This window comes from Somniosus microcephalus, chromosome 9 (genome assembly GCF_052327205.1).
Source record: "Somniosus microcephalus isolate GS21.2 chromosome 9, FLI_Smic_1.0, whole genome shotgun sequence".
NCBI lineage: Eukaryota > Metazoa > Chordata > Chondrichthyes > Squaliformes > Somniosidae > Somniosus > Somniosus microcephalus.
The window spans coordinates 159696428-159713591 of NC_140995.1; the positions used below are offsets into that span (position 1 = coordinate 159696428).

The 17164-nt window shown below is 42.7% G+C and overlaps 1 protein-coding gene across 3 annotated transcripts in view; it reads left to right on the forward strand.

The window, feature by feature from the left end:
* The window catches only part of ufl1 (UFM1-specific ligase 1), an 88613-nt gene extending 73394 nt beyond the window's left edge, over positions 1 to 15219 (forward strand). For 2 of the 3 annotated variants that reach the window (XM_085997418.1, XM_085997419.1), the window contains 5 exons: positions 1910 to 2040; positions 2550 to 2630; positions 4786 to 4871; positions 10349 to 10529; positions 12430 to 15219. In XM_085997418.1, coding sequence (XP_085853544.1) covers positions 1910 to 2040; positions 2550 to 2630; positions 4786 to 4871; positions 10349 to 10529; positions 12430 to 12654 — 704 coding nt within the window. In that variant the 3' untranslated portion in view covers positions 12655 to 15219. Of the gene's footprint in view, positions 1 to 1909; positions 2041 to 2549; positions 2631 to 4785; positions 4872 to 10348; positions 10530 to 11238; positions 11565 to 12429 lie in introns of all 3 variants that reach the window. The other variant, XR_015079568.1, reaches the window with a different exon arrangement.
* The last annotated feature ends 1945 nt before the right edge of the window (positions 15220 to 17164 follow it).

The following is a 17164-nucleotide window of genomic DNA, read 5'->3' on the forward strand; positions in this document are numbered from 1 at the left end:
CCACATTGCTGTGGGTCTGGAGTCACGTATAGGCCAGACCAGATAAGGACAACAGATTTCCTTCCCCAAAGGACATTAGTGAACTAGATGGGTTTTTACAGCAATCCAGTAGTTTCATGGTCACCATTACTGATACTAGTTTTTTTATCTCCACGTAAGGGAAGATAAAATTGCCTGGGATTTTGCTCCTGATTGCTATCTAACAAGCCCTGCTAACAGTGTGATATGAAGTAACTGAGCGGGTTGATGAGGGTAGTGCGGTTGAGGTTGTGTATATGGACTTACAAAAGGCGTTTGACAAAGTACCACATAATAGACTTTGTTAGCAAAATTAAAGTCCATGGGATTAAAGGGACAGTAGCTTCATGGATACAAAATTGACTAAAAGACAAAGAAGAGAGTAGTGAGCGGATGTTTTTCAGACTGGAGGGAAGTGTACAGTGGTGTTCCCTGGACTTGGGGTATACGAGGCATCATTTCAAAGTTTGCAGATGATACGAAACTCAGAAATGTAGTAATCAATGATGAGGATAGTAACAGACTTCAGGAGGACATAGACAGACTGGTGAAATAAGCAGACACGTGGCAGTACAGGATCAGAGAGACCTGCGGGTTCACATACACAAATCTTTAAAGATGACAGGACAAGTTGAGAATGCTGTTAAAAAAGCATACGGCTTTATAAATAGAGGCATAGAGTACCCAAGCAAGGAAGTCATGCTAAACCTTTACAAATCACTGGTTAGGCCTCAGCTAGAGTATTGTGTCTAATTCTGGGCACCACGCTTTAGGAAGGATGTCAAGGCCTTAGAGAGGAGATTTACTAGAATGGTACCAGGGATGAAAGGCTTTAGTTATGTGGAAAGACTAGACAAGCTGGGATTGTTCTCCTTAGACCAAAGAAGGTTAAGGGGAGACTTAATAGAAATGTTCAAAATTATGAAGAGTTTTGATAGAGTAAATAAGGAGAAATTGTTTCCAGTGGCAGGAGGGACAGTAACCAGAGGACACATATTTAAGATAATTGGCAAAAGAACCAGAGGGGAGATGAGAATTTTTTTATGCAGCAGGTTATAATGATCTGGAATTAATTGCCCGAAACAGTGGTGGAAACTGATTCAATAGTAACCTTCAAACGGGAATTGGATATATACTTGAAAAGGAAAATATTTCAAGGCTATTGGGAAGAAGTGGGACTAATTTGATAGCTTTTTCAAAGCCGGCACAGTCACAGTGGGCCGAATGCCCTTCTTCAGCAAAGTATGATTCTGTGAATAAGGAGAGGGTCAGACCTCCAACATCAAATAACTTTGAGGCTAAATCTATGCACCCTCTTGAAGAATGGCCGTTCGGGTGATGTACTGTAGGGGGCCTGATGCCTGTGAAAATGTAAACTACCAAGGAGTCCTTGCCTTTAGGAGAGGAGGAGGGCACGGGAGAAAATTGATGGGAAAAGAAAAATGTCATCTTGGTCTTCCACTCATTCAAGCAGGTAAATCTTGATGAGTAATCTTCCCCTGACACAGCTTGCGGTTTCTGATAGCTTCAGAATCCCTCTTTGTTAACAGCCTTGGAATATACTTCCAGCTATTTGTTGGCTCTATTTGTTATAGACAGCACTTATTGCAACATACAATAGAAGTGATGTGTGAAATTTACAGGAATGATTACATTTATGGATCAGCTTATGTGTGCACTTGTAAACCTCATCAACAGCCTTTACAGCAAACTTTTGCTATGTCCTAGTGCAGTGACCATTGCACTATGCATCCAGGAAGTGCAGTTGTTTGCCAACTGTGATGTGCTGAGAATTTGAAAGTCAACATATGTTTGATAATCACATTTGCCTAATGGTGTTCCCTTTTGTTAGCTATGCCATGCAAACAAATCATGTTCTTGGATATTTTAGATGACATACACATTCAACTAGGAAAACATTTATTGAAGACAATATGCACCGATATTTCCAACCTCCTTTTCAACTTCTTGGCCGGAGACCTAATGATGGCAGTGGAAAGCTACACTACAATAACCTCCGAGGTATGGAGAGCTGAGTAGCTGTGTGTGAAATAAGTTTGTGCCATTTATTCTTACTCCTTTAACTTGGTGAGGTTTAAATTATAAATTAATTATGGTATTTGCAGATCTAGCTTTCAAGCAGTTTTCAATCTGCATCATAAAAAAGGCCCTGTATTCTCAAGACTAATAACCCTGGGTCAGAGGTGTGAAGAATGTGTGATGAAGATTGTTTATTTTAGGCTAAATCACAAGGATTAAATAAATGAGTAGCATATGCTTTGCACATCAAGTGCTGTTACTATTGCAGTGAGTGAAGACAACCTTATATTTTCCAGCATATTGATCTTTAGTCAAATATTTCCATTGCTGTATGTTTTGGGCTCAGTATGGCAGAATCTCTTACTTCCATGGTGGTTGTTTGCAAGTGGAGAGTTTGCCATTGAAGTGTCCCTTGATTTATCAGTTTATAGTGGTCTTTCATGGTTCAGGTAAAATTGTGGAAGTTCTGAAGAAATTTTTTTTATATTCAGCTCAGATTGAAAATCTTGGCAAAACTACCTGAGGAAGCCAGAGGTCCTCTCTTGAAGCTCCATAACTCGCTGAATGGCAAAGTAAGTTTTGTCTCTTCAGTTATTGTTCAACAAAGTACAATTTTTTTTTTAAAACCTTGGCTAACAGAGGCCGAATTGTACAACTATTTCTCCATGTACTGTACCATTACGCTCAAGCTAACTAGTGCAGTCAGAAGGTCCTGGTGTATAGGGATCAGTCTTTTTATGTAGGCTGTGCCATCGAGATCACCCTCTGACAACAGGGCTAGGATGCGAACTCTCCCTCCAGTAAGCTGCTTCCGGGGCTATCCTGTCTCCTTGCCCATGCTCTTGCGCACTCGTGCTCAGTGAGTCTCCCATCTAGCCTATCCTGTAAAGAACGTGTGGTGCCAGTATCTGAGCTGGTACTTGCTAGGTTATGGTCGAGTGACTGTTTTTATTAGTGCTTTGGCCTCTTGGCGCTCCACATTTGTTTCACCTGAAAGGGAAGAGAGTGAAAAGGATTAGCATTTAGCGTCAAGACAGATGAGTGTCTGCTGAAAGCAGCTACACATCGACCCGCATAGTGTATGAGGGTGAGATTTCAGTGAGAAGACAAAGAGTGTATGATAGCCAAGAACCCTGCAGGATCCAACCCCAACCTCGCGACATCCTGATGCAACCCCCTCCCAATAATCTCCACGACGTCCTCCTCAACTGGGGAGAGGACGTCAAGGCATGCTCTCCCTTCTCTTGTCCTCGCCTGCTCCCTGTACCTGTTTGTGAGCTTGTCCTGCAAGAAAGAAGGGATACTGTTAGTGGTAGCCTAGTGAGATGCTTTGAGGATGTGCACGTCACTGATGAATAGTGGTGCTAGCGTGTTAAGGTTAGCAGAGGTTTGAGGAGATGAAGGCAATAATAGTGAGGAGAGTAGCGGGTGCAAAGTGGCATTCGGAGCAGAAAGGGGTGGAGTGAGGTGTGCTGCAGTTATTGGAGGAGCATGCAGGTAATAGGGGGAGGAGCATGCAGGTAATCGGGGGAGTGAAGGGTTGAGAGTGCCGGAGCTACAAGTAGTGCAGGGTTACGCAGAAAGTAATGCGCGATCTGAGATGGAGTCTTGCCTTAGCAACCCTGGTCAGGTCATGAAACTTCTTCCGGCATTGCAGCCAGGTCTGTGGCGTGATGTTACCTGGTGCTTGCCCGTTCTGCCCACAGCTGCCAAGCAGCTTGTCTGGAGACCTTTCTGCCGCCTGGTGGGAAGAGGACATCCCTTTTCCTGCTGAACTCCTCTACCAGTATCTCCAGTGCAGCATCCATGGGGAGGGGGAGGGGCCAGGCTTTACATCTCTTTTGCCTGCTGTTGTGAGAAACCTTCAGTAACAGTTGTTTGCAGCCAAAGTGTACCTCCCCTTGAAGTGTAGACTGCCTTTAAAAAGTGTCAGGAACCCAAGATATTCCCGCCTCCCATTACAAGAGCTGCCAATCAATAATGGTAGTAGTGCTGGCGGCCTACCTATTTAATGATAATGGGGCTCCTGACCAATTTCAATTCCTAGTCGTGCCCAGGTGATTTGGCACCACTATCTGCGCAGCACCGATTCTGGGCCCGAAACCCAGACAAATTTATACTTCAAAAAGTCACTTTCTGCAATTTCTTAACTTGCTAAGGATGTTGGGAATTAAATTAATTGTCACCAAAGTTTTTGCTTCTTTGTTTACTTTTTGGGGAGCTTTTCACTTCATGACCACTGTATCAAGAGAGATATTTCAAAAGAGAACAATGGTTGGTGGGGCTGGACTGAGCTAAAACTCCAGCGCCCAATCTGCAATTGGGGGAACAGCACAAGTAGTCTAGGGTGTTCACGGAGGATGCATCCTAACTGAAGTTTTCAGGACTAACACAGAGCAGATTATGAAATTAGGTGTGACAAAGCTGTTCTGCGCCCTTTGATAACAGATTTAAAAAAAACACCAAATGCTGTAGCTCTTAAGATTGCACAGGTGTATACTGGAGATTGAAACTTGAGAAAGCAGTTAGATCCTGCCCAGCAATCTTACTTAGCCTGCACTTGCAGATGGTGAAGCATCAAAATCCTGAAGCAATGGGTACCAATCGAAAGGGTTAGTAAATGGGGCAATGCATTTAAAACAGGATTAACTCTTCTGGAGGAAATTTTCTGATTGAGTTAAGAAAGGCTTTAGGTTGACTGACTGCTTTTCTTTGTTTTCCCTCAAGAATATAGAAGAGTTTCTTTCCATATTGGATGGTGTGGCAGAAGTCTGTGGAATTATGCTCAAAAAGGGAGATAAAAAGAAAGAAAGGTAAAGCTCAGTAAGACCTAGAAAATGTACATCAGGAGGTGTAATCTCCAGCTATAGGAGTTAATGTTATTGTGGTTCTGAATAATGTTCCCTCTAATTTTTTTTTGGTGTGGGGTTCCTTTAACTGGGTGCGCGGCCCATTCAAATCTTCGCGCATGAGCGGTTTCTTTCCTGTAAAAGACGGTGAGCGGCCTGCGTGGGACCTCCAGACCGCTGCGCGGCCACGCAGCTTAGCAGGAACATTGGCTCTGAGCATTCTGGGCAGTTTCACTTGGATAACTGATTATTTTGTTTTAAAAACTCTATAATATAAATGAAGGATATACTTGCCATAGAGGGAGTGCAACGAAGGTCACCAGACTGATTCCTGGGATGGCAGGACTGTCGTATGAGAAGAGATTGGGTCGACTAGGCCTGTATTCAGTAGAGTTTACAAGAATGAGAGGGGTTCTCATTGAAGCGTATAAAATTCTGACAGGGCTAGACAGACTGGATGCAGGGAGGATGTTTCCCCTGGCTGGGGGGGGTTCTAGAACGAGGGGTCACAGTCTCAGGATACGGGGTAGGACATTTAAGACTGAGATGAGAAATTTCTTCACTCAGAGGGTGGTGAACCTGTGGAATTCTCTGCTACAGACGACTGTGGAGGCCAAGTCATCATGGAATATATTTAAGAGGGAGATATATAGATTTCTAGACACAAAAGGCATCAAGGGGTATGGGGAGAGCGCGGAAATATGGTATTGAGATAGAGGATCAGCTATGATCACATGATCGAAGGGCCGAATGGCTACTCCTGCTCCTATTTTTCTATGTTTCTCCACCAGCCTGTCAACCATGATTTAAAAAAAAAAAAAAATTGCCACATCCGGTTGCTTTTATATAGTAAACCGCTGGAAAGAAGAGAAAAAATGTTTCTGAAAATTAAGAGTGACATAAGCGGCGCATGGCTAGTCAATGTCAACAATCAAGTTGGACTGTTATAACCAGGGCTAGAATTGGTGATATGTTTCGATGGGGCTTCAATGCAATCAACATGGAAATGTGAATTGCCTCACCTTTCCCCAACTCCCTCCCACCTCAACAAAAATGTTATATAAAATAAACCAATCAAAATTTAGAAAAGCAAAATAAAATTCATCAAAAGACAAAATAAACCCATTGAAAATGGGGGGCAAAAATGAAATAAAAACAGCCAAAAACAAGATAAAAACATCAAAAAAGGAAAATAAAGCAACAAAACAAGTGCTAAATCAAAATTTATATGGTTAAAGAATGTTGGATAAAATATTCTTTTTATGATGTTCATTCCATTTAAGTTTGTATGATATAAGTCTGGTGTTGCAACTTTACTTGTCCAGTCTCTTCCCACCTACATCCACGACTCTTCCGACGCCCTCCGCCACTTTAACAGTTTCCAGTTTTCTGGCCCCAACCGCCTCTCTTTCACTATGGACGTACAATCCCTCTACACCTCCATCCCCCACCAGGATGGCCTGAGGGCGCTCCACTTCTTCCTTGAACAGAAGCCCAACCAGTCCCCATCCACCACTACCCTCCTCCACCTGGCTGAACTTGTTCTCACATTGAACAACTTCTCCTTTGACTCCACTCACTTCCTTCAAATCAAAGGTGTTGCTATGGGAACCCACGTGGGTCCTAGCTATGCCTGTTTTTTCGTGGGATATGTGGAACACTCTTTGTTCCAGTCCTACTCAGGTCCCCTCCCTCACCTCTTTTTCCGGTACATTGATGACTGTATCGGTGCCGTCTCCTGCTCTCTCCCTGAACTAGACAATTTCATTCTCACTTTGCTTCCAATTTCCACCCTTCCCTCACCTTCACATGGTCCATCTCCGACTCTTCCCTTCCCTTCCTCAACTTCTCTGTCTCCATCTCTGGGGATAGGTTATTGACAAACATTCACTACAAGCCCACTGACTTCCACAGCTACCTGGACTACACTTCCTCCCACCCCGCCTCCTGTAAGGACTCTATTCCATTCTCCCAGTTTCTCCGTCTCCGCCGCATCTGCTCTGACGATGCCACCTTCCATACCAGTGTTTCCGACATGTCTTCCTTTTTCCTCAACCGAGGATTCCCCTGTACTGTAGTTGACACAGCCCTTGACCGTGTCAGTTCTATCTCCCGGACTTCTGCCCTCACCCCTGCCCCTCCCTCCCGGAACCACGATAGAGTTCCCCTTGTCCTCACCTTTCACCCCACTAGCCTCCACATTCAACGGATCATCTTCCGCCACCTCCAGCGTGATCCCAACACTGAATACATCTTCCCCTCACCTCCCCTTTCAGCATTCCGAAGGGACCGCTCCCTCCGCGACACCCCGGTCTACTCCTCTATCACCCCCAACGCCCCTTACCCTTCGCCTGGCACCTTCCCGTGCAAGCGCAGGAGATGCAACACATGCCCTTATACCTCCCCCCTCCCACTGTCCAGTGCCCCAAACACCCCTTCCAGGTGAAACAGCGATTTACTTGTACTTCTTGCAATCTAGTATACTGTATTCGCTGCTCACGATGTGGTCTCCTCTACATTGGGGAGACCAAACGCAGATTGGGTAACCGCTTTGCGGAACACCTCCGTTCAGTCCATAAGGGGGACCCCGAGCTTCCGGTGGCCTGTCACTTTAATTCACCGCTCCATTCCCACTCAGACCTCACCGTCCTCGGCCTCTTGCATTGTTCCACGGAAGCTCAGCGTAAGCTCGAGGATCAGCACCTCATCTTTCGATTAGGCACTTTACAGCCCTTTGGACTCAACATAGAGTTGAACAGTTTTCGATCATAACCTCAGCCCCTATCATATATATATTTATTATCCACACCTTTTGTTTCTACTTTTCTTCTCTCCCACATGGCAGCTGTCTTTCATTCTGCCAGTGCAATTTACACTTCATCTAGAGCCATCCTTTGTTTCTTAACCTGTCCCATTACCACCTCCTTTTGCCTTGAATATCTCTTAATGTCTCTTAATCTCTCCTGCCTTCTATCCTATCACAGACCTTCCCTTTTGTTCTTTCATCCCCTCCCCCATTTCCCAGCCCCTACACTTGCTTAAAAATCTGTTCCATTTCCTGCTTTTTTCCAGTTCTGACGAAAGGTCATCGACCAGAAACGTTAACTCTCTCTCTCTTCACAGATGCTGCCTGACCTGCTGAGTTTCTCCAGCATTTTCTGTTTTTACTTTTTACTTATTGTGCAAGTTTGAGTGGGATTTAGAGACAATAGTAATGAAAACATAAGTAAGAAAATAAAAAGGAATAATTTGCCTAATGCCATTCTTAAAAAATTCCCCAACTCCCCCTGCCCAGCATCCTGGGCCTGGAACCCCTTCCATTCCCGAACCTGCCCTCAACCTGCCTTTGGGCTTGATGAAAGATATCAGATAGAATCATACAGCATAGGAGGAGGCCATTTGGCCCATTATGCCTGCGCCGGCTCTTTGGTAGAGTTATCTAATTAGTCCCATTCCCCTGCTCTTTTGCCATAACCCTGCAAATTTTTCTATTTCAAATATTATCCAATTCCCTTTTGAAAGTTAATATTGAATCTACTTCCGCAGCCCTTTCGGGCAGTGCATTCCAGATCACAACAACTCGTTGCGTTAAAAAAAAAAATTCTCCTCTGGTTACCGACCCTCCTGCCAGTGGAAACAGTTTCTCCTTATTTACTCTATCAAAACCCCTCAAAATTTTGATCACCTCTATTAAATCTCCTCTTAATCTCCTCTGCTTTAAGGAGAACAATCGCAGCTTCTTTAATCTCTCCAGATAATTGAAGTCCCTCATCCCTGGTAAAATTCTAGTAAATTAATTTGCGCAATGAACAAAAATAATTAAAGATCTGAATTTTCTGTTGTTGCTGCTGTTGTTGGGTAGGGCGTTGTTGCTGTTATTTTTGTCCATGGGCAGTTAACAACAACGTCACGCTCAGAGGAGTTTATCGCCCGCCCAGTACAAATAAAAATTAGAGGGAACACATTGACCTGGCGTATCCGCAGCATAATAAAGACTGCCTACTTCCACCTCCGTAACATTGCCCATCACCGCCCTTGCTTCAGCTCATCTGCTGCTGAAACCCTCATCCCTGCCTTTGCTACCTCTAGACTTGACTATTCCAACGCACTCCTGGCTGGCCTCCCACATTCTACCCTCCGTAAACTTGAGGTGATCCAAAACTCGGCTAGCCGTGTCCTAACTCGCACGAAGTCCCGTTCGCCCATCACCCCTGTGCTCACTGACCTACAATGGCTCCCAGTTAAGCAGCGCCTCGATTTCAAAATTCTCATCCTTGTTTTCAAATCCCTCCATGGCCTCGCCCCTCCCTATCTCTGCAATCTCCTTCAGCCCCACAACACCGCCCCCCCCCCCCCCCCACCCGAGATATGTGCACTTCTCTAATTCTGCCCTCTTGAGGATCCCTGATTATAATCGCTCAACCTTTGGGTGGCCATGCCTTCTGTTGCCTAGGCCCTAAGCTCTGGAATTCCCTGCCTAAACCTGTCTACCTCACTACCTCTCTTTCCTCCTTTAAGACGCTCCTTAAAACCTACCTCTTTAACCAAGCTTTTGGTCACCTGTCCTAATTTATCCTTGTGTGGATCGGTGTCAAATTTTTTGTATTGAAATACACCTGTGCAGCGCCTTGAGATGTTTTACTATGTTAAAGGTGCTATATAAATGCAAGTTGTTGTTGTACAGTTTTGGTCTCTTTATTTAAGGAAAGTTATACTTGCCTTAGAGGCAGTGCAACGAAGGTTCACTAGATTGATCCCTGTGATGAGAGGGTTGTCCTAGGAGGAGAGATTGAACCTATACTCTCTGGAGTTTAGAAGAATAAGAGGTGATCTCATTGAAACACACAAGATTCTGAAGGGGATTGACGCTGAGGGTAGATGCTGAGAGATTATTTCCCCTAGTTGGAGAGTCTAGAACTAGGGGGCATAGCCTCAGGATAAGGGGCTGGCCTTTTAAGACTGAGATGAGGGAGGAATTTCTTCACTGAGGGTTGTGAATCTTTGGAATTCTCTGCCCCAAAGTGCTGTAGATGCTCAGTCGTTGAGTATATTCATGGCTGAGATAGATAGATTTTTGGACTCCAGAGGAATTAAGGAATATGGGGATAGGGTGGGAAAGTGGAGTTGAGGTCGCTGATCAGCCATGATCTTCTTGAATGGCGGAGCAGGCTCGAGGGGCCGTATGGCCCACTCCTGCTCCTAATTCTTATGTAATTTAATTATTTTTACAATTTCTCAACTGTTCCAAATATTAATTCTTCATTTGGTAATTTCTTATATCCACAACACAGAGAGTGTTTTACCAAAGATTGTATTTCTGCATTATTACTGTTGGACTATGTTGAATGTAAATCAGGTGCAGAATCAATACAGATCTGAATTATGTCCTAAAATGTGTGGAACACTGGCTGACTTTTATCCAAAATGCTCTCTTGTCCTAGACAAGTCATTTTCCAGCACAGACAGGCATTACTTGAACAAGTTAAGGCCACTGAGGACTCGGCACTAGTTTTGCATCTGACATCGGTTCTGCTGTTCCAGCTGTCGACACACAACATGCTTCACGCGCCTGGCAGATGTGTACCACAGACTATCACTTTCCTCAGCACCAAGATTCCTGAGGTAACTTGTCATCTTAAACACAACTGTTCAGTGTTTTTAAAAAAACTGCTCACTTTTTGGTATATGTAAAAAAAAATTAAAAAAATCAAATGTTGCGAGGCCAGTTTTTAAATTAAGATATAAATGAGGTGTCATTGATCAAACCAGTGCTAATTTTCCTAATGGTTCTTAAAAGCAACAAGCGGCTGGAGCTATGTTTTCTGCCCAGTTTGTAATATGTTTTTGAGAACAGGATTAAAGGCTATGGAGCTATGTGTAGTCTGTGATCGTGAACCATAATTGTCTTCTGCTGCTGGGGTGGGAATCTCTGGAGCTTAGCAGTTCAGTAATGAATAGTGGCAATGTGAGGATGGATGAATATTTTGAATAATGCTTGATAATCTGTACTCCGTATTTGTGCAGAATTTCCCTTGTAAGATTAAATGAGTGGGGTAAGTTGTACAAGACCTGTCGCTTGATGAGCCGAATGGCTTTTCTCATTCCATGCTTTCTTAAGTTATGAGGAATCAATGTTGAAGCAACATAAATGGCCAAGAGTCATGGGATGTTTAAGTTGCATCATCCTGCCTTCATTACCATACTGCAATGATCCTCTTGCCTCTCCTTGGTGGGAGCTTCCTGCATTAATTTAAATGGCCACCGTAACTTCATGTCGGGCACAAAATGGGCAGAGACTTGGCATCTGATCTTTGCCGATTTTGTTTTTCAGATTCATTGGGCAGGATTTTCATTGTGCCGTGGAGTCGGGATTGGAGGCGTGGGGGGGGGGGTTAAAATCCCGAAATCAGGGGTCCCGACCCCTTCCCGCACCCAAACCCGCCTCCATGCCAGTTTCAAAGGAGGCGGGTACCCGAGGTGGGAAGGGATTAGTGCCAATTAACTGCCTGTTAACAGGTAGTTAACAGGTAGTTTTTAGCCTAATCCCTATTTTTGATGTTGAAGTGTGGGATTCCCGACTGCTCCAAACCACGCCAAGTTAGAGGAGACGGGCCATCGGGTTGAAGGACTTGGAGGGGTCGAGATGTCGGTGTTCAGGTGAGTGATGTGTGCATGAGTGCAAAGGTAAGTGTGTTTGGTGTGTCTAAAGTGATTTAAAGAAGTTTTACATACCTTTTCTTACCTTTTCAGCCTTCCTTCCTTTAGGTTCCGGGAGTCCCTCATCTCACTGGCACAGAAAGCAGAATGGCTGCGAACTATCAAAAGTGACAGCCTTCAGCTTATTGTGCAGGAGAGATTTCTAACTGAGTCTGTGGAGAAGGACTCAGGTTAGAAGTAAGACTGTCAGTGTTTGACAGCTTCAAACAGCTGTGAAACACTGATACTTCATCTGTCAACACGTCTTGACAGATGAAATTTCAGTCTGTAACGTCACCTGTTGCCGGGTGACCCTTAATTGGCCTGCTGAGCCCACTGGGTGGGCTCAACAAGGTCAATCAAGTTAAAATCGCGTGGATTGGCCGCATCTCAATGGAGGTGGGACTACAACCCCGAAAGTTGTAGTCCTGCCTCCAACCCGACTCCTGAGTGAAATTCCTGCCCATTATGTCTCTTGTGTGCCCATTTATGGGGCACAACCGAGATGAAAATTAGAGCCTTGATGGCACCATTCTGTGTTCCATCCTGACTCCTTGCATTGTTGGTTCAAAGTCTGCAGCAGCCTTGGACCATATCCCATTGCTACCCAGGGAGGAATAACTAAGTATTTTAATTAATCCACCTCTAGAGATTTGTAAATGTAGATTCTTATGATCACATTGCTTTCCTCAAGTGTTCTTGTATTAAAATCCGTGGCAGCTTTAACCACATCTTCAGACACCTCGATGGTTCAGTTGGGAAAATAACTAGCTGTCACAAAAAGAAATTGTTGTTAAATAAGTTGGGTCTTGTTTTTTTTCCTCAGGATCAGTACAAGCTCCTAGTGAAGTACCAAGGTCTGGTAGTGAAACAACTTGTAGGTCAGCACAAAAAAGCAGGCCAAGGAGATGATGACTCTGGCGAGTGCAACAACGTTGAGAAAGAGGGTGAATATGATGCAGAGGCGGTTCGAACGGAGCTGCAGGAATTAACACCATTCATCAAAGACCTTGTACTGAAACCCAGAAAAACCTCCCTGACAGAAGAGTGAAATGCCAGTTGAAATGGGATCTAACGGAATGGCCCACGCTCACCGAGCAACTTCTGCATTAACCGGTTATAATTAGACAAATTTAAAAATTCCATCTATATCTGAAACACAGGCTAAACTGCTGCGCTGGAACAGATTTTATTGATTAAATACCTAACACGAGGGTAACGACGATTAGTTTTAATAGAATTATTGGATCTACGAGTCTCTTTCATTTCAAATTGTAACAAATGTCATCCAATTGCTGGCGATAGCAATGTGCTTTTTCTTTATCGTCTAGTACATTTGAGATATGGGGACATGTGTAAAGTTTCATCCAGATGTGCTTGAATGCCTAGGTATTAACCTGCCTGGACTGCCACTAACACTGTTTTCCCCAAGGGTGCAGTTTTTTTTTGAGCTGGAAAGAGAAAGAATTGACAACGTTAGAATCCCTAAGCACAGTGCTCAAACATTCCTAATGATGGACCAAAGAGCGAGTAGCCCTGATGGGGGCCGATAATACAGCCAAAGCGGCGATGCACCATTGATGCCTGCGCCTGCACAGATATGGGCAGATCTCACCACACAATGCAAGGTCAGCTCATTTGCATTATCTACCTGCATTCAGGGTGCATCTCTTGGGCATTGAATTTTTTCAGCACACCATTATACTATCAGCCCCATCGGATGTCAGTGAGCTTAACTATCCTAGCAGTTCCTCTCGGTCCAAATGGAGCAGATGCCAATTAAGTTGGAATGAAGGGTTGGGGACTAATGTAAGTAGGAAAAAGTAGTGAAGTTTTAAAAAGCTTTGAGCCAACTTATACAACAGATAATCTTAAATAGCCTACTTTTAAAACATAAAATTGTTTAATAATTTATAATTGATCTTCGTACCCTAAACCTAGGGAGGGAAAGAGAAAAGAAATTCACGATACCCATCAGAAAGTGCATGAGGATAGGATAGATGTGGTGCCTTGGTCATAAAAAAAAAAGACCAACTGATCACGGTACCACAGTGATGAGAAAAGACACGCTCGCTAGATCCATTGCAGCCTGTGAACTGTGCACTGCAGTATCAATATAGTACTGTGCAGACAGTTCCTTCCTGAAAACCAGCCAAAGAATAGCTGCTGAAATTTTGAATGCAATTTTGTTATGGGAAAGCTAAATGATGTCTACTACTACAGTAACAAAAAAGTTAATTTTCATTAAATAAAAATACTGGGTGAAATTCATGAAACAGAAGTTTGCAGTATATTTAGTTTAAAATACATAGTTGCTTAACTTGTGGTCTAGAGTAATGAAGAAACTATAGCATAGTATGCTATATCATTACACAATTTCCCCCTGTCTTTGCCTACTCTTGTGCCAGTCTGTAATTAGACTCTAGGAAGGCTGTGATAGCCCCCTAAGTTGCCATACCCACCCTTCCTCTTTCTCTTTGAGGAAAAGGGTCTAGTTTTTCTTCGCTGCCATCCCATTGATGTGTCGGAAACTTTGTGCCTAGAGTTTCAGGTTTTCACCACCTCTTACAGTGTTAACACACATCAGACAGGGCAAACTGCAAACCTAATCTGTAAATTTTAGAAGTAAGTGGAATCCTGTCGTTTTATATTAAGAAGTTGCCTCTTTCATATGAAACTTGCAATTTAAAGGAATAGTACCATGAGTTACCAAATTCAAATCACATTGGGACTTTAGAAATATTTCCATATATCGAGTTGTGTTTTTTGTTGGCATAAACCACCGATTATAGTATATGTAGTACTTCGTACTCCCTGTCAGCACAGTATTAACTTTCAGAAGGGCTTTGGTGATACTAGATTATATTTGGTAAATGATGCAAAGTGCTAGAAAGTTTCACTGCAGATTTCATGACTCCAAAAGGGTATTTCATTATTGTAGCTTAATATGTTTCATTCAAATTCAAGAAGTCCATGCTTCAGGAAACTTTAAACTCTGATCTCAAATATTGTATTACTTCCCATATACAGTAGTAAATCCATTTATTGTGAGGTGCTTTTCCTTTTATTTATAATGGATTTGTTGCTGAGGCTGGGGTTTTCTTTTGTTTTCAGTAGTTTTTTCTGCCACATTCAGAGAGTATGTCCTCTTAACTGTTTCCAGTTAGGTTCCTATACCATACACAACTGCCTACTCCACAGTTAGCACTGTGAACATGCATTTTGTGGAAATGTGGAAAGTATGTTTGCCCAGTTACTACAGTGATAGACTCTTGACTAGGAGACTCCAGTTTGCATCACTGTCTTGATTGACCACCTGCTCTCCAAGATTTCCCTGAGAGTTAGTTTGAGGGCCTGTGCTTGAGGCAGGAGGGTAACATTGAGAGGAAGGGGAACGTTTTCTTTTCTATATAATTGTACGTGATGGATTGAAGGAATACCAGGACTGATGTCACCAGTTCAATGTACACAGCTTGGCCCATTCTACTTTGCTAACCAAGAAAAGTAACTTAAATGTATGGAGAGACAATTGTTTTAAATTAATTTACATCAAAGTTGTATCTTTGGTTAAACCTTGGATTTCTTTTAACTTCAATAAAAAATGAGTTAAGCAACAGTGCTTCATTTATCGGATGTTTAAGATATATGGATACATTTTCTGAGGCTTCATACCACTGATGGGGCCTTGCAAAATTTATCCTAAAGTTTACCAGATGGGCATAGTCATATAATAGCAAAATATAATATAATATAATATAATAGTTCTGATGAAGGGTCCCAGACCTGAAACGTTAACTCTGTTTCTCTCTCCGCGGTTGCTGCCTGGCCTGATGAGTATTTCCAGCATTTTCTGTTGTTATTGGGCATAGTCATACCTGTATATAAGTGACCCGTCGTGACAAGAATGTAATAGGTTATTGAACAGAACCTATACAATTACTTAAATAAAAATAAAGTTGCAGCAGGTCCATCAGCATCTGAAAAGAAGAACTGTAGTGTTTTAGCTGCAGCCCCTTTGTCAGAATTGGCAACTGAAAAATAATCAAATCTCAATCAGATGGAACAAAACGAAGGGAGGGAAGGGGAGGAGAACAGTCGGTGGAAGTCAAGAGTCAGGAATGCTGACTGAGGTGGTTAAGTACTTGATTGCAAACAGATTTTGAAGATATTAGAAAGGGGTGAACATTGGTGATGTATAAAGATAATCTTTGTATATTAAAGGCAAAATAGCAAAATGACATGAAAGTACATTAGTATAGCACTGAAAAAGCATAGGATAGATGCACAAAAAAACATCCAAAATGGAGGCTGTTGAAGTGGGAGAAATAGGCAAGAAATTGGGCAGGTAACAAGGTCTGAATTTGCTAACATCAATTTTCAAACCAGAGAGCTGCAGAGTTCACAGGGTAAAGAGATACTAAAATTACAGTAAAAAAAGTTCTTTCAGTATTATAATAGCTGCCACAGACAAAATGGGAACATTAAAAGTGACAAGTTCATGTTTCAGGCATAACTGCCATTCTGATAAAGGGTTCTGCCTGAAATCTTGTCACTTCTCCCCACAGTTGCTGTACCTGACTTGCTGAGTGTTTCCAGCATTTTCTGTTTTTGTTTTTTCTAGAATTCCAGCATCTGCTGTATTTTGTTTTTGTGGGGTTTTTTACATTCCAAATGGACTTAAAATTGAGGATGAGCACAAAGATAGTAAATATTCTGAATTATTATTTCCTTGATGTATTTCACAAGAGAAGGGTATACCATGTGCTCCCTTAAAAGAGTATCAAGGCACAATTCAGGATTTTGAAATAAATGAGATGGAAGTCATTGAGGGAGTTGAAAGGGCTTAAAACAAATAAATCCCAGCATGCCGAGAGACTAGCCAGGAGATTTGCGAGGCACTGATGAGCATTTTGAGGGAAACGGGCTGATTTGATGCCCATATTAAAAATGGTGATAAAACAGATGAGCAACGATAGGCTTATTAGTGTTATTGCAATTCCATGTAAAATAATGGAGCCCAAGTTTCAGGAGTAAACTTGAGGAATTGTACAACAATGATGAAATAAACTGCATTTAACACAGCTTTAGATGGGGAAGATCCTGCCTAGCCAACATCCTTAACTTTTTTGAGGAAGTTACAACCCAAATCGACCATGGTAAGTCCTACAACAAAGGCCCACGTGAAAGATTAATAATAAAGCTCAAAGCTGTGGGGATTTAGGGCAAAAGTTGGTTGTCGATCAGAAACTCACCAAAGGGTAGGAAACTACTGGTACACGTTAAGAGGGGTAATGTCAGGGTGAGGGGGAGTACTGATTAGGGTGCCCCAAGGCTTGCTGTTGGTATTACACCACTGTTTCTAATTTACTTGGATTCTGAAACTCAATGCACATTGGTTACATTTGCAGATAGTACCAAACCAGGAGGGCCAGTGGAATTGAAAGAGACAGCAACTAGAAAAAGAGTTAAACAAAATATATGAGCAGGCTGAACAATGGCAGATGAAATTTAATGCAGAAAAGTGTAAAGTGTTGATCATATGAAGGAAAAATGGGCAAGAT